The sequence below is a fragment of the Temnothorax longispinosus genome, chromosome 4 (assembly GCF_030848805.1).
Source record: "Temnothorax longispinosus isolate EJ_2023e chromosome 4, Tlon_JGU_v1, whole genome shotgun sequence".
In the NCBI taxonomy this organism is placed as follows: Eukaryota; Metazoa; Arthropoda; class Insecta; order Hymenoptera; family Formicidae; genus Temnothorax; species Temnothorax longispinosus.
In genome coordinates, this window is record NC_092361.1 from 8571508 (window position 1) to 8594118 (window position 22611).

General features: G+C 31.9%; 3 protein-coding genes and 2 pseudogenes across 3 annotated transcripts; 4 read left to right on the forward strand and 1 right to left on the reverse strand.

The window, feature by feature from the left end:
* Positions 1-7223: 7223 nt before the first annotated feature.
* Positions 7224-9030, reverse strand: LOC139811977 (uncharacterized). The gene is made up of 3 exons (XM_071776550.1): positions 8703-9030; positions 8363-8515; positions 7224-8009 (listed from the first exon to the last, which is right to left on the reverse strand). Exons 1-3 carry the CDS (start codon positions 8892-8894, stop codon positions 7632-7634), a joined length of 723 nt encoding a protein of 240 aa, XP_071632651.1. The 5' UTR covers positions 8895-9030; the 3' UTR covers positions 7224-7631.
* Positions 9031-11129: 2099 nt separating this feature from the next.
* Positions 11130-12874, forward strand: LOC139811756 (uncharacterized). Its single transcript, XM_071776127.1, has 5 exons — positions 11130-11642; positions 11734-11817; positions 11923-12036; positions 12162-12393; positions 12610-12874. Exons 1-5 carry the CDS (start codon positions 11145-11147, stop codon positions 12753-12755), a joined length of 1074 nt encoding a protein of 357 aa, XP_071632228.1. The 5' UTR covers positions 11130-11144; the 3' UTR covers positions 12756-12874.
* Positions 12801-13712, forward strand: LOC139811526 (vesicular integral-membrane protein VIP36 pseudogene; annotated as a pseudogene).
* Positions 13713-14655: 943 nt separating this feature from the next.
* Positions 14656-18228, forward strand: LOC139811755 (uncharacterized). The gene is made up of 6 exons (XM_071776126.1): positions 14656-16491; positions 16783-16834; positions 16905-16981; positions 17259-17453; positions 17625-17759; positions 17849-18228. The coding sequence occupies exons 1-6, from the start codon at positions 16344-16346 to the stop codon at positions 18136-18138; spliced, it is 897 nt and encodes a 298-aa protein (XP_071632227.1). The 5' UTR covers positions 14656-16343; the 3' UTR covers positions 18139-18228.
* Positions 18229-18386: 158 nt separating this feature from the next.
* On the forward strand, positions 18387-20436 carry LOC139811527 (uncharacterized; annotated as a pseudogene).
* Positions 20437-22611: the final 2175 nt, after the last annotated feature.

A 22611-nucleotide genomic window follows, 5' to 3' on the forward strand; every position in this document is an offset into this window, starting at 1 on the left:
TTTTTGCAACGATTCAAATTACAATCTGTTGTTGCATTTTTACAAATAATTTGGTCTAAGCAATCGCGATACGTTCTTATAGGTTTAGTCATACTTTGAGGCAATTTTTCAATTTTGCCACCATCAAGCATCAATTTTACATTTTGGTGAATTGCACACACGCAAACTGTATGTGTACCGCTTGCTCCAGCTAAGATACAATATTTTGGTCTTAATTCGGCAAATTTACTAAAGCCGAGTTTTTCATCGGAAAAATTGTTTCTTAAACTCTGTGAATGCTTCCTTTAAATTGCACAACACTAAACGTTTTTGTTTATGAATTTTCTGTCTATTTTCATAAATGATGACATAGTCTTTCTTTCCAGGCATTATACGGCTTATGTCATCTGACTCGTAAAATTGTAAGATTTTTTCAACTAAAGCATCACTCAATCGCTTTCCTCTCTTTTTGGGCATGATAAAATCCCTTTTTCTTTTTTTACTTTTTTTGCCACAGTAATCATATGTTTAGAAGCTTTAAAGTGAGTTAAAATTTCTGAAAATGTCCAATCCGAAAATAACGTTAAAATTCTAATCTTTAAATTGTTGTCACTTGTTTTATGAAACTCCTCTTTCAGTTGCGTTATAATGTCTCTGTTTTTGTCATCCTCTAATTTCTTATCTTTAATACTGAACATTTTCTCACGAAGAATGTAACATATTTTGGCATATTTGTTCGCAAGATATGTTTCTTGAAGTAATTTCCGTTTTTTAATTGGCGACTCTTGCAATAGAATTAAACTTTTATTTAACAAATTTACAGCTTCTTCAGTTTCTAGATTAGGTGATGATGACTCTTCTTTGTATTCGGGGAAATCTGGAATGCTAGGAAGACTCGAAAACAACACTGTTTCAATTTCACTTTCCGATGAATTTGCAATCTCTTCTTGAGGCTGTACAGTGTGTGTGCCTTTCTGTTTAGATGTAGATGGAACTTCGGTATTATTATCCATTTTTAAACTTAATTTTGAAATTTTTATTCGACAATTATCACAAATCAATAAGTTGACCAAAGTTTCATCTTTGTTAAGTTTTTTAAGTTGCGCTGCTGTAATATGTCGTAACCGTTTCCGATCTCAGATACTATGATATTTCAATTTGAATGGATTGAAGCACTGTACTTTATAACTGTTTTCATCCATGTTTGGATTCTAGCTTCCAAGATTTTGTTGCTGAAAGTGTATAAAAATCGTTGCAATAAGCGTTTTTTAAATTTGACTACTAACAGTAAATTAGAATTATGCACTATTCAGAATTACACACAATTCCTACTATGTACTTACGTTGCTAAAATTGCAATTTTGTTGAACTTCACACAGAAGATGAAAATGTAATAGCGTAAAAAGTAATAATATGTTACTTGCTTCAAGTGCAAAAGTATACTAAAATAAACACAATCTTAAAAACACTTAAGATCACTCACAGGTTTAAAGATCGAGAGACTTGCCGTAGAGCGCTAAAAGTCTGTGTTTATTGTTTATAAGAATTTCTCGATAAAAAGAATTAAAAGATTAGAGCATCCGTAACATCCGTTACGGAAAATCCCAGCAATTCAAAACGGAAAGAAAAATTAAATTATACAGTACAGTAACGATATACTTTAACAAAAATACTGCACAATTTTCAAAATATAATATTTATAATAAAAATGTGATTTGTATAATATTGATTGTATTCAACATTATAAGTTATGTAATTCATACTGTATTTTCTTCCTACAAAAGATTTCCGAAGAATGCGCCACGCCACTTGATCGAACTAGAGACGCGAGCACAGCGCGACGCGGCGCGGCGCGGCGCCTTAATCATTAAAATTATATAAAAAATAGAATCCATCGTTTCTCCATAAAAAAAAAATATGTATACTTTCAGAATGAAATAAAGAATAAGATAGCATTATTTAAAAAATTTTTTTAAATGTACTTTTTAGTGAAAAAATTAAACATTTCAATTGCTTATAACAATTGGAATTTGCAATTTTTTGTAACTTAAACTATTTTTTTTTTCAAAGATTGCCTTCTTAGCTTTAAAATGGTTTTTTGAATATTTCTCTACGACAAATATAACCAGAGATATTAATTTGTAAAGTAGATGACTTCTTCATTTTTGACGAAAATTGTATTGTTCATAACTTTTGTAAAAAAAATTTTTTGGACAAACAAAAAAATACGTATCTGCTTATTTTATGTATATTTTATGTAAAAAAAGTTTCAATCGATTTAAAAAATACGAGGTCAAATCTTGTGCGATTTGACGTGGAATTGCCCACATATGTATTGTATATATATATATATATATATATATATATGTTTTTGGTATATTTCAAGGACATTTAAAAAGACCTATATACATGCATATATTTAGAAGCAGTAAATATTGATTAATCAATATAGCTACCTTTAGCAATCATCTATATCGTTTTTCTCAAAGCTATAAATGATTTAACATGTACGGTCTATTTTAAGGACATATAAATATTAATAGGCAATGGGTTGATATGAGGACATATACACATTTTACGTATGGACTATTATGGGGACACGGATATATAAAATTGAAACTTTATATATTTTAATCCACTTTGAACTCAGTAATATTACCTTATAGCTATAATTGATAACTATACCATATTTTGCATAATATCAACAATTTTATATACATGGGTATTTTTGAGGACTTTTAAAATAAATACACAGAGACAAGATTACCTTAACACATAAATTCATGCGCATATTCGGAGTGTGTACTCGTATGTGCATTTGCTTGTATCATTGTTGGTTATTCGAGAAATAGCAATTCAAACAGCTGTTTCAAAATAGCTAGAGGCTGACTGACATTTTATAGTTTGATATATCAACATTTGATTTATGTGAAAACATCATATTTAAAAAGTAACATAGATAATAGATTACTTTATATACTAGGTATAGAGCACATAAAATATTAGTTGCATTAAAGATCAATCCAGACAAACTTGCATAGGTGCATAAGCATATGCATAAAAAAACGGATTGATTTATTTCCTTATGCATATGTATATGGATTAATTAATTTTCTTATGCTTATGTTTATGCGCTATGCAAGTTTGTCTAAATATACGATATACCTTTAGACAGTGTGCCGTTTCGTGATAATACCGATAACCAATAATTATGGTACATACACGAATATGCATACACAAGCACGCGCTCCAAATATGCCCCGATACGCGCGAAAAATTTATGTGTTAAGGCAATATATTGTCTCTATGTGTACTTTAAAAGTCCTCAAATGGATATTTATCCATGCATATAAAATTATTAATATTATGCATAATACAGTGTAGTTAGCAATTATTGCTATAAAGTTATGTTGCTGGATTTAAATTGTATTGAAATATATAAGAATTTCAATTTTATACATCCATGTCCCCATAATAGTCCATATGTAAAATGTATGTCTTCATATTAACCCATTACCTGTTAATGTCTATATGTTCTTAAAATAGACCATACATGTTTAATCATTTAAAATTCATATAAAATTATTAATATTATGCATAATACAGTGTAGTTAGCAATTATAGCTATAAAGTTATGTTGCTGGATTTAAATTGTATTGAAATATATAAGAATTTCAATTTTATACATCCATGTCCCCATAATAGTCCATATGTAAAATGTATGTCCTCATATTAACCCATTACCTGTTAATGTCTATATGTTCTTAAAATAGACCATACATGTTTAATCATTTATAGTTTTGAGAAAAACGATATAGATGATAGCTAAAGATAGCAACATTGATTAAACAATATTTACTGCTTTTAAATTATGCTCCGATATGTGCATGATTCTGTGACGAACGCTGCAAAAACTATTCTATTTTACTCATGTACATTTTTCTCAATCTTTAAACTTTCTCACCTCACTGCAAATAATGTTTCTTAACGTCTAATATTGAAATCTACATTCTATACAATGTATCAAGCATATCTTTTTTTGAGAAATATTCAGGTTCTTACAATGAGAATATTAAAATCGAATGGTGTATGTATATACAGTAGTGCATTAATTTGATGGGTCATAAGCCTAGTTTACACCGATCTCTTGATACGCATATCAAATAGTATATTTGATTAGCCAATAATGACCAATCAAACTAATTTACTAGTTATTTACTATTTAAAACATGTATCAAGTGATTGGTGTAAACTAGGCCATAGCGGCCATAGTAACCTGACTTATTGGCTGCTGGATCTTTAATAATCAACATATGCGCAGTTTATCAAAATATTAAAATATATATTGAGAAAAATGAAAATTAAAATGAGATAAATCAATTAGTATAAAGAAAACACATGCTGTTGCGTCTGCAGCATGATGTAAAAATATATAATGCGCTTATACTCGAAAGAAATTTCTTACAGTTCTGCACAAATGCCAGATATGGCAATATTTAAGTGTTTAGATCAAAAGTTATACTAATTGTAAGTGACTAACATATTTGTCTTTTGACCTCTGAATCCTTAAAAAAAAAAACAGAAATTCGACAGATCATTTGAACATATAACATCACACTCAATAAAGACTTATAAAAACGTTTCCCGAAAAAATTAATTCAAATTGTCGCAATGGCGGTATCTTACATCATTTCTCATTGGCCGTTAGAAATGTTGCATACGCATGAACACATCTTGTATAATTTACATCATGATGTATGGTTTATAGCGGAAAACAGAGTTTTGCATAACACATAATGCATACCCTGGTCCAAAACATGTCCTAGATGTCCTTCGATGTCCTTAGAACATAGGGACAGATGTCTTATGGATACGAGGGTCAGGAGGACACATGGCCTATGGTGTCAAGGGTATAAAGGACATGTATCTTTACTGATGAAGGCCAGAAAGGGCAAGTGTCCTTAGATAGCTGACTGCTGTTCTATCTAAGGACATCTGTCCTTATTAGCTTTCATAGGAAGGGCACATGTCCTGAATGCTCTCGATAACTTAAAACATCTTCTTCTTCATCAATATGCCCATGTCCTAGATGATATCCTGTTTCAGAATACTTGCCCTTTCTGACCTTCATGAGCAAAGATATATGTCCTTTATATTTTTGACACACCATAGGACATGCCCTTCTGACCTACGTATTCATAGATCCATCTGTCCCTATGTTCTAAGGACATGGAAAGATATATGTTTTGAATCAATTATTAGCAACGATATCGGAGATATTAAAGTCTATAAAAAATTTCATGTCGACTATCATTGAAGTTTGTTATCGTTAAAACCACCAATAAATGAATTTATATGGCGCGAAGAAAGAGAGGCATATATGCAGAAACTTTGTTGTTTTTCATAAGATATATATATGCGTACGACAACAATGTCGTTATCGGTTTTATTTAATCATCTACAAAACATAATTTGTACATAATTTACGAACAATAGAAATTATTATAATTATGCGAATAAAATATATTTAATATATAAAATAGTTGGTTGTTTATATATAATAACACTGTTTATAATAACCCGCCCTCAGTCTGTCTCAAACACATTTGGGAATTCTGTCACGTAATCTGCCTCTTCTGTGTTAATAAATATGGCTTTTTTGTAAACCGTATTGACGTTTTCTAAACTATGACGTCCATAAACTATTGGTGAACAAGTTTTAATATGTGGACTTTTAGCTCCACAAATATGTCTTACGAGAAATTCATTATTTTCTATATTTATGAAATGTATAAGAACAAATACCTGTTCTCCTATAAGTATTATTCTTTTAATTATCCCATAAGCACCGCTTGTCAGTATGACTGTTGTATCGTCAGACTTCACTCCTTTCCTACGGTAACAACTTGCATGGAACTTTGTCCCATCTTTTATCATGCGCTCATAAGTCAGATTTGTCACTTCAATTCCAGCTTCAAAGAATGCATTATTTTCTTCCTCTGTTAATATAATTGATATGGGTTTATTTAAAAGTGTCACACCATTCACTTTTGATGCAATTGTTACAATTCTGTATGTAAGCAAATATGAACAAAATGAAATAACACTTTCGCGAGCACCATATACATGTATAGATCTTGGTATATTTTTAAATCTAGAATACTTGTGTGAAATTTGACTCATTACTCCTCTTGTTCCTTTTACCAAACGTGCTAGAGAACCATTAAATGATTCAAAGCAAAAGAGAGAATTAGTCCACAAAGGTCCCATTAATTTCACACATTTACCAATGTGAAGAAGGAGGTGAATATTATAATGCATATTCTTCTTTCCATATAAAACTTGAAACTCTGTGACATACTGACTACACATCCATGTTGCCTCATCTAATTCTTCAGGCTCAATACTATCCTTTAGAAAGGCAAAAAGAACGCTTACTAATATGCAATGATGTTTTAAATACAAAGGTGGGAGAATACCCTTTAAAACTGGCAAACTGCAAAATAACAGCCATGTTCGCCATTCATTACCTTTCCAATGACATCTGTCTTCAATATTTAAGTCCCGTCTCCTCAATTTAGCAGGCAACTTTAATTTTGACAGATTATTATTTACAAGTTGTCTTTTTGCTTTTGACAAATAGTAAGGTGCACCTTTCGATGTGGAATCAAACCATAAGTTTGCAACTGACTTTACAACACCTAAGCAAACAGCATGTAACCAATCAATCCCAAAACCAAATACTATGTCAAAATATGTCAAAAGAAATAAGCTACTCAGTCCCTTAACTCCTTTGATGTCAATTTTAGGGTTATCTTCCTTTAAATTTTCAGCTCTTTTCATGTCAGAACGCATTTCTTCATTTGAACGGTCTTTTACATGAAACAATTTATGCTGACCATTTTTATCTTTTTGGTCAACCGTGTACTCAAAGCTAAGGTCATTCATGAGCGTCAAATCATTATTAGTCATAACATACTTTGCATGATTATTTCCTTCATCTAAAACGCACCCTGGATGGTAACAATATCCACAACCCCAATAGCCATTAAATTGTTTGATGCACTGAATCAAAGGCTTAGCAACAGAATCTACAATACAATTAAAAAACAATTAATTTGCTGTGAATTTTTTCTCCATTTGGTGCTTTCCAATGAAAACCTGATTTGTATAATTGATTTAGTTCTTTCAAAAATGGACTAAGAAATGCCAGCATGTTCGGGTCTTTTTTTTCCAAACCATAATCCCCCAAGAATAAAATTATTTTGATTAAACCTATATTGAGGTGGTAGCTCATTTAAACGCATTATTATTGGCCAGTTTGTGTTCTTTGTACTGTTATAAATAGAAATACCGTCTGTCGAAATACAACAACTTAGATTGAATGGACTAGAAAGAAAGTTGTCATTTTTGCAAAGTTCCTTGTATTTTTCACTGTCATAAATATCTGTAATTTTTTCCCCAGACTCCCTATTCCAGCGATAGTTTAATAATTCTATGATATCTGGTGTTGTTTCTAGCAGGTCCACAATTTGTGAACGAAGTGAAAGAGTTATAAAAAAAAAGATCCATTATTTAAGTTAAAAACAGTGCACATCTTCGAACATACTGGACAAGGGCAAACCCTAATCTCATTTCCTAGCTGCTTTATGTCACCCAATATACGCCTCACAATCAGAGCAATAAAGGTGCACTCTGTATGGAAGGTTACTTCCAAAAGTTTTCTTGAACCAATATTCACTAGTAGGAATCACATCTTCTTCAAAGAGACAGTTTATAAGCTTACATAAATCTTGCATTGCTACAGTTGAAAGGCTTTGTCGAAGTGAGAAAGTAAGAATCATGAGCATACATTCAAATTTTGTTGTTGCAAAACCATCTTTAAATTTCCTTTGAAGGTCTGGATTCTGTTGTAAATTGGAACCATTATACTCCTCATCCGAATTGCTGTCATCCACACTTGACTCAGCAGATGAATTGCTGTCATCCACACTTGACTCAGCAGATGAAATAGGATAGCTTGAAGATTTCTTACAAACATAAACACAAGAGATAAAAATGTGTTATATATAACAAAGGAATTTCAAATAGTACAAAAGATTGACGTTTAACATAGCATAATATTACGGTAATATTACAATGAGATTGAAATATTACAAAAATATTTTTGAGATATTGCATTGTAATATTACTATTATATTAATTAATAATAACAGTAATATTACTGATATGGAATAACGCTAATTATATTTAAATGTAATAATTCAACAATATTTGTATTATGTACTATTACAGCTATTTTGCTGCAATATTACATTGCTGTGTGGGATGTACACACTTTATCAGTTAAGATTACATCACTAAACCTTGATTTTCCACTTACTTGAAGATCATTGTCAGAATCAGATACATCTTTGTTCATTTCATTTGTTAAAAATACTTCTTGAGGTTGCTCATGCACAGAAGAAATATGTCCATCTTCCATTCCATCTGATTCGTCCCCATCATGCTCTCTTTCATCGTGCTGGTTACAATTCTGAAAATAATCAATTATCTTAAGTAATAGTGAAGTTATAATTTAAGAAAAATAATCTTCTTTTCAGAAAATATACAATAATTAAAAAAAATGTATATTTTTACAAATAATTTTTTGTTAAGATTTTTATTTTAACAAAAAATAATGGTTAAAAATTTTCTTGTTAAAACATTGATTTTTAACTAACCTGTTCACAACCAGCATTTAATATGTACTGGCGATCTTCTTGTGGTTGAATATTATTTGCAACTTCTTGAAAATTCTGTCTGTTCTGTTCTTGTTGCTCCAATCTGAGTCTTGTAGATCTCGGAAGTACGGGATTTAATGAGGTTAAATATCCTCTATATCGTTTTTTTGTCAGAGAATGATCGTTCTCCATCTCAAAGAACAAATCTTGATTGCGATATTTATGATCCTAAATTTCTTTATGAAAATGAATCACGACCGTAGAAAGTGTCAAATTAAGGCTGTGTTCGTCTTGACTTTTAGGCTGCGTTCGTCTTAATTATCGACGAGTGTCGATAGACGAGCGCGCCACACGTACGTATGTATACGCTTTTTTACATGCGCAGGGAGCGTGCGCAGAGGCTCGAAATTGGGCTGCGGTCGGAAACGTCACCCGAGTGTGCCCGAGTGCACACGAGTATACTCCCTTCTCTTTCTATCTCAGCGAGTTAGAAGGAGAAGGGAGTATACCCGTGTGTACCCGTTGGTATCGCTGTGTCGAGGAGCCTTAAATCAACCGCGCGATGAAACAAGCGAGAAGAGAGTTCGATAATCAATTGCCTACATAGGATTGCGGTACTAATAACGAAACTATCATCGTGTGCCACTCTTGGACAACGCTGCATTAAATCAAGTAAACATATCGTCTTTACTTTTGCGACAAACCAAGATGTGTGTCTCAAATTAAGAACTTCAAACAGATCGAGATGTGAACATTTTTTGTGCCATAGGGCCGGTCTCACAGTCTCCGATTAACGTGATTCTCTGATTAAACTCACTCTTTGTCTCTTTCTAGGGGGATAGTTAGAAAGAGATGCAGAGTGAGTTTAATCGGAGAATCACGTTAATCGGAGACTGTGAGACCGGCCCTTAGCGTTATATAATTAACTGCATGGTCGATATGTTTTTTGATAAATAAAGATTAACTTCGATTCACGCACGATTTACACACATCAAAATACAATATACAATCAATGTATATGTGCTTATTATAAAATATAGATTTATATTAAATATTTATTTTCATATATTTACACATTTATACAGTGTACCACATTATTCTGTAGATTCCTTAAAATAAATTTTAAGACAAAAGTCTTATTATAAAAATTTTGAGGTTACAATAATTTTTAAATAGGAAACGACTATGTTATTCGTAAAATATGATCGCTTCTCATTAAAAAACATTTTTAACCTTGACATTTTAATATTAGGATTTTTGTTTTAAAATGTTCTAAGAAATCTGATATTACAGAAATATACGGTGATTTTTGGACTTCTATAAAATATATACTTGTATATTTTATATATATTTACATATTTATATCTCGTTTCTAGCATAACGTGTCAAGATAACGTGTTGGCAACAAAGTGAGTTGTGTTTGAAACAGCCACTAATCTGATATCGCATTGTCATACTTATTATTTTTTTGTACTATTTGTGGATTAAGTTGACAATGTGGTGCTGGGTTAAGTTTGTGACTGACAAGTCAGAAATGATGAGACCTTTGAAATTTTTTGAAAATTTTGAAACTATTAAATTGGAAAAAAATAAAGAGTACCAGGTGTTCTGGTCCAAAGAGGACGCCGATACTCCAGAAAAGCAACTCAAGAAAGAAGGGAAAATTTTACACGTAGATAATATTAAAAAAAGGAATAGTAAAAAACCCATTCCAGGGTATTATCGGGCAGTACTGCTACAATTTGCTGGTAAGTTTCCTTATATATCATTATTCGTGCAAGCTAATTTTAACTTTTCTTTTGTAACTTACCGGTTTACTTTATGCTCATCAGAAACTGTCGAAGAATTAGAAAAATCCCTAATTGAAAAGAGAGTGTCTTTTCCATTAAAACCAAAGTTAGATAGCTACGCACAAGTCGAGAAAGTAAGTTATGCCATATCCAACTGATTTTTTTTACTTTTCAAGATTTTTTAAAATACAGTATGTGAAAGTAAAATATAATATAAGAGCACAATAATAAACAGCATAACATATTGCCGAATGTTATTTCTTCGAATTTTTTACTTACAGATATAGTTTATTATAGGCATTAAAGTATGGGTGTTTCTTGGTAGTGCAAACATACAAAATCTCTTGCATTGAACTTTAGCAAAGTTAATGATTAATATTTTTCGCAATAAATTTCATTATTTAAATGAGATGCTTATATAAGTATCAAAGATTACATCAATTTATATTGGTTAAAAATAAAAAAAAGCGTCTTGACGATAATCGAACCAAATCGTGGTCGTATTGTCTTGGCGATTATAATGGCCAGTAGACTCGATTATTAATATTTCCATTGTTGTTTATTATTTGACTGGCAAAGTAAAAGTGATTTATTCTGTTTTAATGATTAACCTTCATGATTTGTATTATAGAATATAACTTCAAAGGAAAAGATGATGAGTAATTCTAGAAAGAGAAATATTTCTGTGTTGATTGGAGATAGCCAAGAACTGAGCTCTTTCAATGGTGATAAGGATGCATCTTCGAGTACAAAAAAATCGCAGAAAAAAGAAACACAAGATATAAACTTCAAATATGAAAATCAAGAGAAAAAAATGAAAGCTTTGAATCAGGAAGTAGACGAACTTAAAATCAAACTTCAAAAGGAAACTGATAGTAAAGAGAACGCTTTAGAAAAACTCAAAAAATTGGAAAACAGTCATGAAGTTTTAGAAGAAGAAGTACAAACTTTGAGATCCTTGAATTATGAGTTGCAAAGAAAATTAGTTACCACCACCAATCCAAATAAAACAGTAATGCCTACACTTATTGAAAATCAAACTCCTACTCCTGTTTTATCACCTATCAAGGAAGATCCATATTTGAATATTGAACAGGCAGTGATGAATAGTAATGAAAAAACAGCACAATCATTTATTTTATGTGAAGAAGTATTATTTCTTTTTAATTTTTGTGTAAAGCAATATTAATGTATTTAATTTGATAACAAATTAAGAGTACATATTTTTTCTTATTTATTAGGTTCTTGAAACATCTCCAGAGCAAAACTCATCAACAATCTCAATCCATACTAGTGTTCAGAAAACCCAACCACTGGCATCAATGGTATGACTTCTTAAAGTATTTTATTAAGTAATTGAACAATTTGTATTGCATAATTTAAGTTAAGAAAAATATTAATAGCTTGGTTTATAATTTTATTATTTTTAGAGTTCTGTCAATATAGAAGAGAGCGCTATAAATATTAGTCATGAAACACCTGTGATCATTGTTCCTCCGGCTTCGACTTTTCAAGAAACACCAGAAACACCATCATATCCAAATGTAAGTGGTTCTATACCGCGTTCACGGAGAGAACGACCACGCGCAGCTTTTGGTAGAGTAACTTGAGCCCGGTTACTCAATATGTATTTTTGTTCTGCTTTTAACATTTTTTCTTTTATTTTAAGGACTGTATGTTGACAAAAAAACAGTACGAGATCGCAAAGAAGACAGCTAAGTTTGGTGAACTAGGGGATTCTCAATTTACAAAGAACTTGGCTGATGTTCTTTGGGAGCGTGAAAAGCTGGCTCTTCGATCAGTAACTGGAGCACGTTCACGCAAGAAGGGAGAAGATGGAGCAGAAAACGAAGAGGAGCCAAGACCAGCTTGTACACCAGAGAAAAGAGCCTGCATAAAACGTTAGTTACTACAATGTTTCTCATCATATATCATAATTAACAAAATTTCCATGAGTCTTGTAAAAATAATATAGTTTTATACTCTTAATTATATTGATTTATTGCTTTAAAACTGGTTCTAAACTTTTTTGTGTCGGTTCAGCATATGCCATATAACATACATATTTTAAGATTTTTTTTTATTTTAGATGTATAACGTCATTTTTTCTCTTTCAGAGCTTTTCAGTTTTCGTATGAATGAAGAGGAAGTGGAACTGAAGAGCACTCTATTGAAGGAGAATCGTCTCGCTCGAGCTTCAAAGATAAACAAATATCTTAAAGCTAAAATCGGAACTGTGAGGTCACAGTTAGGCCTTAAATAAAAAACATTATATTAACTACCTTTATTTTTTTTTCACACACACACACAATTACAATTAGCAGTGATACTTGACACATACAGCAATCATAATGGCCAATATAATCATCAGCATCCTTACATCTCAGCAATGGTCAACAATAGATCTCTGCATTACGATCACGATCGCGACGGCACTCATACGCAACTCGCAGGTTGTGAAGCAAAGTTGAGAAACTTAGAACATGATACACACTTAGCTATAAGATACGAAAGAGATGTCCTAACTGTTTTTCCACGGATCTCGCCAACAAAGCAGCATGGAAGCAATGCTTTCAAGTGAATCAAGTTAAGCTTCCAACAGGATATTACGTTGGAATTTCTGCTACCACGGGTGATCTAAGCTGTCTGACAATCATGATATATTATCAATTCGTTTGTTTGAATTAGACTTACCCAGATGATCCTAAGGATCAAGAAGACAGATCACAAATTGTGCCATCAGTAGCATTCTATGACGCACCAAGAGAATGTATAGAAGATCCGAAGCAATCTAGTATGAGTGGAATAAAACTTTTCCTACTGATAGTTGGTGCGCTCTTTTTAATAGCTTGTGTTATCATGGCCATTATATTTTACCAAAAGCATCAGGAAAATAGTAGAAAACGATTTTACTAACAATAAGTCAGATTTTAGGTAGTGTATGTGTGTGTCTTGAGCGTCGCAGCTTACCGATTTCTCTTCTATTCGAGATTTTTTGTATACAAAGCGTAAATTACGAAATGCTCATAAAACTGTTTTTATTTGGTTTCTATTAAAAAATTAGTATAAATCTTTTTTTTTCTATAAGAATAAAAGTCTTCAAGGTAAAGGAAAGACGTGTATGTGTGTGTGTGTGTGTGTGTATGTATGTGAATAGAAGTATTCTAATTCCAATATTTGCAGAATGTTGCCCCATTGGATTAATTGTCGATGTCATTGATTGAGCTCGAATCAATATACATTTATTTGATGTTATTATAATACATATCTTTATGTCCTTAGGTCGTATATCTTTCCGCTCATCCTTCAATCCTAAGGCCATGTGGCCTAGGGACATGTCTTCATGTCCTTGGTCGTATAGCTTTTAGACCTAAAGTCATATGTCCTTCCAACGTCCTAAGGACAGGTGTCCAAAGGTCAGAAATGGACAACCTTAGGACACCTGCCCTTAGAACATGACCTGCTAGATAGCCTTATGCATAAGGCTATCTAGCAGGTCATGTTCTAAGGGCAGGTGTCCTAAGGTTGTCCATTTCTGACCTTTGGACACCTGTCCTTAGGACGTTGGAAGGACATCATTTGGACCAGGGTAACCATAAGAAAATTGAAGGCCATCGCACACAAAATTGCGTAGCTTAGCATAAGCGTAACATAAGACCACTAAACCAATGAGCATCCAACATAAAGTCGCCATATTGATTTGCGTAAGATGCTCATTGGTCCAGCGGTCTTATGCTATGCTTATGTAGCTTATGCAAGTTTGTGTGCGATGACCTTGATTGGTTTATTTCCTTATGCACATGTATATGGACCAATCAATTTTCTTATGCTTACGCATTATGTGTAAAGGCCAGTTTACACACGCAATGATTAGTGGCGCCAACTGACTGGCATTCATATTGGCGCCAGAAACCGACTAGCAAACTCACAAGTATTTTCACAGTGATTGGCGTATAATATGGAAAATATTTAACATTTGTTAAACACACAGTAAATGACAGCAAGCATATAACCTCAAATTTTGAAGTTATATGCTTTGGCCAATAACCGCCTGTAAACGCCACATTACTAGCGCCAGTTTATATCAAGTGTTTACACTTGCATTTTTATTGATGTTAGTCGATTGGCGCCACTAATCATTGCGTGGAAACTGGCCTTTATGCAAAAGTCTGTGCTCCTCGCTTATGTATGTACAATCTGGCATCAAATTCAATCTATTCTGCAGAGTTTACATGTTTATGCTGGCCACACACACTTTCCGTAAAACAGTAAGGTTACGGCCGTCTGTAACCGTAGCCGTAAGATTTGAGCAACGCGATTGGTCGAATCCTTACTGTTATGTCTTATGGCCTCGACAGACCAGTAGCGCGATTCTATAACTCGTTATGCGTCGTTATGTGCTCATAACGACAGCTGCGTAGCTTTTTTATATAGTATACCTGCGCAACTGTCGTTATGAGCACATAATGACAGCATAATGAGTTAGAGCCAAAGCACATATGACAGTCGTGGTCGTGGACGTAAGTAACGCACAAGCTTTGGCGTATCCTGATTTGTCAGGTCGAGGTCTATGGCTGGTATTCACAGTCTTCAAGACCGTCTTAAGTAATGTCTTAAGACGCTAATACGACTCTGTGATTGGTTCATGACATCTTAAGATTGAACTTAAGACGGTCTTAAATAACTATGAATACTGGCCATGACCGTCATATATCGCTACGCCATGTTATGCCCGTATCACACTAGCGATTGGCGATTGCATCTACGTTTGCGTTTACGTCTCTTGACCAATCAGAAAGCTGCTAGCGATTGCGATTCGCGATTTCCGTTCTGATTGGTCAAAAGACGTAGACGCAAACGCAGACGCAATCGCCAATCGCTAGTGTGATACGGGCATTATGTGCTTTGACCCTTACGCCGGTATTCATAGTCGGTTCTTATATTTAAGACCATTATAAGTACAATCTTAAGATGTCATTAACCAATCACAGAGCCGTATTAGCATCTTAAGATATTACTTAAGACGGTCTTGAAATAAGATCTGATTATGAATACCGGCCTTTTAGTGCCCGTCTACAATAGGTGTTTTAAGCCCTAAACCCTAAGAAATTGACCAATCACAGTCAATTATTCTCCTCAAGTGATTGAACAATTTCTTAAGGCTTAGGGCTTAAAACACCTATTGTAGATGGGCACTTACAAAATCGCACTACAGCATGATTACGTCGGGCGCGACGCGCGATATTGGCTGCGTTCAGCAGACACAACTGTTGAGTGTCGTTTTATCAATACGCTACGCTGATTTGCTCGGTCTAAGAGTAAGAGCCAATCATGTACTGAACGGTTTGTTCTGCTGAACGCGCCCATTCAATAGGGGCATCCAGAAGCACGACCGCTCACTGAACCGCTAAATAGCAATTGAATGTGATTGGTTCTTACCTTTGAATCCAACCAATGAGCGTGCTGCGATGAGCGGAGGGCTGTACGTTCATTGGATGTCGCGCGTCGTGCGCGACGAAATTGCGCTAGTCTGCCGAGGCCATAACGGAAAGTGTGTGTGGCCAGCATTAGTGCATGTTTAGTATACGTAATTTTATATTTCTATATAAGTTAATAGATTTGTGTCAGTGATAGTCGGTGTACAAATAGAATAGTTGTGCAAATTAATCTTTTGATGAGTACTAAAATGTATTCATTAAGGAAACGTAATGTACGAAAAGTGAAAGAGCAAAAGCTATTGGTATCAGCCAGTAAGTATATAATCAGGATGTTTTATTGTGTTTTGTATATACGTTTTATTTAAACGTATTATTTGTTAAATGTACAATAAGATCTTGTGTATTACAATAACATGGATTTCTTGTCACTGACCTTTAACATAACCTTGATTTTTGTGTTTTTATCATTTCAAGGTATGACACCACAAGTTTTACTAACGCGTTATAAAATGAATAAAGGGAAAAATGTTGAAGCAACGCGAAGGATAAATACAGATAATGGTAAGTGTCTTTGACGTACAAGTTTTTTATTTTAATATATAAAAAGGTACCAGGCATATTTCTAAAAATATAATATCTGTGTCAGATATTTGCATATCTGAAATATCAACAAAGATCGATAAAAGAAGGCTAATTTTTTGGTTTCTTTTATTTTTAATTGCATGACACTAAAAATATATGTTAATTATTTTATTTTATTGACTTAACCTTTATATAATTTTTTAAATATTTTGCATAAAGTGTGCATACTGATAATTTAACTCACAGAGTGAAATATGTCGTCTATTGCAGGTAGTTATAAAAAAAAGGAATTAGATCCCGTAACTGCAATGACAACAAATAAGTAGGTATTTTTAAAATCGTAATTTTTGTATTCTTGCATGGAAGTATATATTAAATATTTTTATTTGTAGATGTAAGATTACTAATATCGAGACTACAGATAACGTCAACGTTATACGAGGACAATCATGCATTGATAATGTTAAAGGTATGTTGCTGTATATATATAAGAATTAAAATGTATTACTAGTATTAATATCTCTGAAGCTTTTATATATTTTAAGTAAAAATAAATGCAAATAAATTTGTTTTAAATTGACATTGAACTTAACTTGATAAAGGTCAAGTCTATGCTTTTGATTTTATTAATGTGTAAAAATACTAATTCGCATTTTTATTATCATTTCTGTTTAATTATAATATCAATTAATATGTAAAATAAACTTTGCTTATAATAATGTATGTAATATTTTTTCATGTTTCAGACGATAATTGCTCTTCATCTGCAAACACAGACATCATATCTAATATTAATGATTTTGTTAGAAATGACATAAATGTAAACACTGACGTTAGTAATGATCTAAGTATTTCGCCGATAGTAACCGATATACTTGAAACAGAAATAATTGATAGCAACTTTTTAAATTCTGGTCAATTTTCTGATTTATTAGATACAGGTATAGTAGTCTTTTTATTTTGTACAAATTGTAAATAAAACTATTGGGTTCTGTATTTGCTATTACTTTCCTATATTAGCAGATAAATTAATTAGTTACTATTTACTTATTGTTAGTTACTAATTAGCTATTTAAGTAATATATATTATTTGCTTATTTATTATGTCATAGATGTATCTTTTAATTCAATATTGGATAATAGTGCCGAAAAACAGTTTTCTTCAACTTCCTGCAAAATTCAAGAAATAGAAACAAACAATGTAAATGAGTTGTGCCTTGCTCAAGAGAATGATACTGAAATACAAGGTATTAGAGTTGTATTACATGTTGTTATTTTAATTTGTATGATTATTTTCTAATGTGCTTATACTTATTATTTTTTTTTTTTGAAATAGAGAAAAATTTTGAAAGTGATCCTGATAATGTACAAAGTGAATATTCGTCAGCTGCGAGTGATTCTGAAAAAACAGAGAAACCAGAACATGAAGATAACAACAAATGTAAAGAACAGATTTCTAGCACACAAAATAATGATTCGACGATATCTACAACTTCCTGCAAAATTCAAGAAATGGAAACAAACAATGTAAACGAGTTGTGCCTTGCTCAAGAGAATGATACTGAAATACAAGGTATTAGAGTTGTATTACATGTTGTTATTTTAATTTGTATGATTATTTTCTAATGTGCTTATACTTATTATTTTATATTTTTTTTCTTGAAATAGAGAAAGATTTTGAAAGTGATCCTGATTATGTACAAAGTGAATATTCGTCAGCTGCGAGTGATTCTGAGGAAACAGAGAAATCAGAACATGAAGATAACAACAAATGTAAAAAATAGATTTCTAGCACACAAAATAATGATTCGACGATATCTACAGGCATGGATGTTAGTAATATTGAGGGGTATGAAACTCGGCAAGATGAGCAAACGGTAGTACCTACAAAACGTGCTGGCACAAAAAAATATATGTGTGTGTTCTGTCACAAAATGCAAGCAAAAATTGCTCGACATTTTGAATTAGTCCATTCTAAGGAACCTGATGTTCAAAAGTTCAAATATTTACCTAAGGGTTGTAGCGAAAGAAGAAAGATCATCGATACTTTAAGAAAAAAAGGAAATTTTAAATTCAACATTGAAAAACAATATGAAGGTCAAGGTTTTATTCCATGTAGACGAGCAAGAGAAAATCAACCTAAGATTCTTAACAATTATTTGGCATGTGGGAATTGCAAGGGTCATTATTTAAAATCGACAATAAGACATCATTTCAAAAAATGTACAGGTCGGAGAGGAGAAAAAAAGTCGCATCGTTAAAGTAATGGGTCGGAGGATAGAAGGCAAATGTCTCAAAGAAGCTGATGAGAAAGTACGGCGATTACTATTACCAGCAATGAGATCTGATGACGTAACGCGCAATATTCGTTACGATAGTTTATTACTATTATATGCAAATTTCCAGTGCAAAAAATATAGGCACTCATCGCATCATTTACAAATGATTTGAGCTCGAACTTGAGGCGAACTTTTAATAACAAAATGCATAAAAGACCATAATGATAGCACGAAAACAAACGCGAAAAACTTTTTAAAGCTATTAACCGTTGATTATGGAGCAAGTGTTAACAAAACCGTAGTCGAATCTCAAACTCAATTTAGAAGACAAAAAATTACAAAACTTCCTACAATGGAGGACATACAAAAATTGCGAGCTTATCTATTAAAAGTACAAAAAGAATCGTACAATAATTTGAAAAGGAAATTTTCATTATCTGCTTGGATTTCTCTTGGAGAAGCTACTTTGACATCAATACAGTTATTTAACCGCCGCTGGCCAGGAGAAACTGAGCGAATATTAATTTCTGATTTCAAAAATTACGAAAGAATTAATGACAATATCGATACGTTCAGTGGATTATCTACAGATAAAAAAGAACAGGCACAAAAATATGTACGCTTTTGTATACGTGGAAAATTAGGAAGAACTGTTCCCGTAATACTAGATGAACTAAATTTGGAATGTGCACAAACGTTTTTACAGTTAAGAAATAAAACCAAAGTACACTCGAAAAATCCTTACTTATTTGGTATTCCAGGACATGACAAAATTATTGATAGACATTTATGTGCATATCGAGTCATGTTGCGTTTTGCTAAAGAGAGCGGAACTGAATTTCCTGATACATTACGTGGTACTACACTCAGAAAACATATAGCCACTATGGGAATTACTCTTAATTTAACGGACAATCAGATTACAGATCTGGCCAATTTCATGGGCCATCATGAAAAAATTCACAAGGAAGTATATAGAAAGCCAGTAATAGTTAAAGATATTACAGAAGTCTCACAACTTCTAGAAGCTGCACAAGGCGTGAGAGATGCAGCAAACAATTTGATTGATGAAAGCGACAGCGAGGCTGAAAGTGATGTAAGCACAGAAATCACAGAGAATAATGAAATATCTGAAGAAATTAGTTGTTTGCAACAATCAAGTGATAGTGAGTATAAAACTTATTTTAAAATATACAGATTGCTTTTTTCTGATTATAATATGTTTTTAATGCAGGTTCATTATCTAACCCAGTGTATAAAAAGCGTACACAAACTGAAATAAAAGCGGTACAAAAAAAACGTAGATCAGGAGGTAAGGATCTAATTTACCATGTACATTCGACCAATAAGCCAATAATGTGTTACTTGATATTATAATCACAAAGTAAAAAGAATTTATGTATGATTTGTGAAAATGCGTTTAATTTTTTTTGTGCAGATGCATTTACGGCACCTGTTAAACGATCAACTTGGGAACCAGATGAGAAAAGTTACAATGGACGCATTTGGAGAAAAATTACAAACTGATACACTAATAACTGGAAAAGAAATGCAGGATCTTATATCTAGTACTCCGTGTCTGGCTAATAAAAAACGAACAGTTGCACAAATGAGAACATGGTTACACACGAAAAAAAGAAATTAAATAATGTTTAAAACTATCCATCACAAAATTATCACAATATTTTTTTACATTTAAAAAAATAATTCAATATTAAAACTTTAATTTGGATTTCAATTAAAAATAAATCCTTACATTTGATTTTCATATTGTAATAATTATAGTTTCTATGTCTGTTGTTTTTTAAGTTTACAAGAAACATTGCACGAGGTAAATATTGAACTTTAATTTAAACTTTAATTAAAAATAATTACTTATATGTGATTTTCATAAATGTGATAATTATTGTATGATAATTATAATTTTTATGTTCGTTGTTTTTTGAGTTTAAACGTTGCACGAGATAACAGACTGAACTTTTAATTTAACGTATTTTAAATATAACGCAATAAGCTATATACTATAAGAGAAAATATTTTTATTTATAATTACTTATATGTGATTTTCATAAATGTGATAATTATTGTATGATAATTATAATTTTTATGTTCGTTGTTTTTTGAGTTTAAACGTTGCACGAGATAACAGACTGAACTTTTAATTTAACGTATTTTAAATATAACGCAATAAGCTATATACTATAAGAGAAAATATTTTTATTTAAGATGTTTTCTGTATTGAAAATATGTTAAAAAGGCACTATAAGATAGATATGTTGTATAATGTAGACACAAGCTTTTTATGAAGATTTATTTTGTAAAAAAGTTTTATGTTTATATATTATATGTATATATACATATTATACAATTTAAGTTACATAAGTGCCATATATTTTTCATAAGTTTAGTATATCTTTCATTTATTATATTTTTTATTAGTAACCTATATAAGAAGAAAGTGTAACGTGTTTTTATGCTTATTTTCATTTTTTACTGTAATCTTACTTAATATCTTTATTAAAAATGTTGCAAAATAAAAATATCTAAAAGTACCTTGTTTTTCCCTTCTACATTACAATCACACATTGTGCGTGTATATTTAAAAAATATATGGCGACACATACGTTGCTGCAAATTAATTTCATATTTTGATAAAAAGATAAAACCAATATGTATATACAGAAATAAGGATTCTTACTACAGCTGCTAATAGAACATTTATAATATGTAACTACATGTAAATTTATAAAAGAAATGTATATTAATATCAACAAGTGATAAAACATAGTAAAAAATGCAATGCAATACACTTGCGCACTATTTTTTTGTTTATTTGCTGCAGACACCACATACTTTCGTTGTTGGGCTGTTACAATTTCTTCTCATTGTCAGACATCTGTTGCCGTTTAAACTAAATACGATTGAGAACAGTTTCTTTTTGCTAATCAGAAATTGATTATTTCTGTAAACATTACAAAATTACATTATCTTTACATAATGTTTGCAGTACAAAAACAAAATTTGTTGGTACCAATGAGAATAAACAAGCAAAAAAGAATATATAAAATTGCAAAAATACAATGTCTGTTAAGTTAGCATCTCTCCTACAAAAAACTATCTGTATTTTAACTGGTTCTTTACTCTTGTACATATGGGATGCTCACGTTCGGGTCGGCCAAAGGAGATAAGCACGAAAATTTTATTGTGCATATTTCGGGAAGTTAAGCCAGCACCCCCACTTTCAATTGCGATTTCCCGCGAAACCGCTTGAGCACAAAGATCGTGAATAGAGCACATAATTAGCACATAAAAAGCACTTAATTTCTGTATACGTGTTATTCCGGTTTTTTGTAGGAAAGGTGCTAACTTAACATAAGACATAAAAATACATGGTTGGTAAATTTTGAGGACAGTAATAATAAATTAAAACAGAATTTATAATATAATCAAGTAAGGAAGGATGGGCAATAAGAGCCAAGCGCCGTAAATAATGCGCAATCAAATTATCGTAACGATATATATTATAATAAAACGGACGTTTCGACACTTTTTTGTGTCTTCTTCAGCGTTAATACATAAATTCGACGAAGTTGATCTGTGAGAGACAGTCAAGCGCAATCAAAATTTACGACGGTAAAACATAAAGCTGAATAAAACCGGAGCAGTAAACGCGTGAACCATAAGGTGTAAATTGAAAATAAAAGCTATGAGCCATACAGTCAACAAGTAAAAACAAAAGATGTAACTCAAAATAAAATTTATAATAAACTGTAAGTCAGGCATAACTATATAGTCTGCCGAACGTCTGTATGGTTTTCAT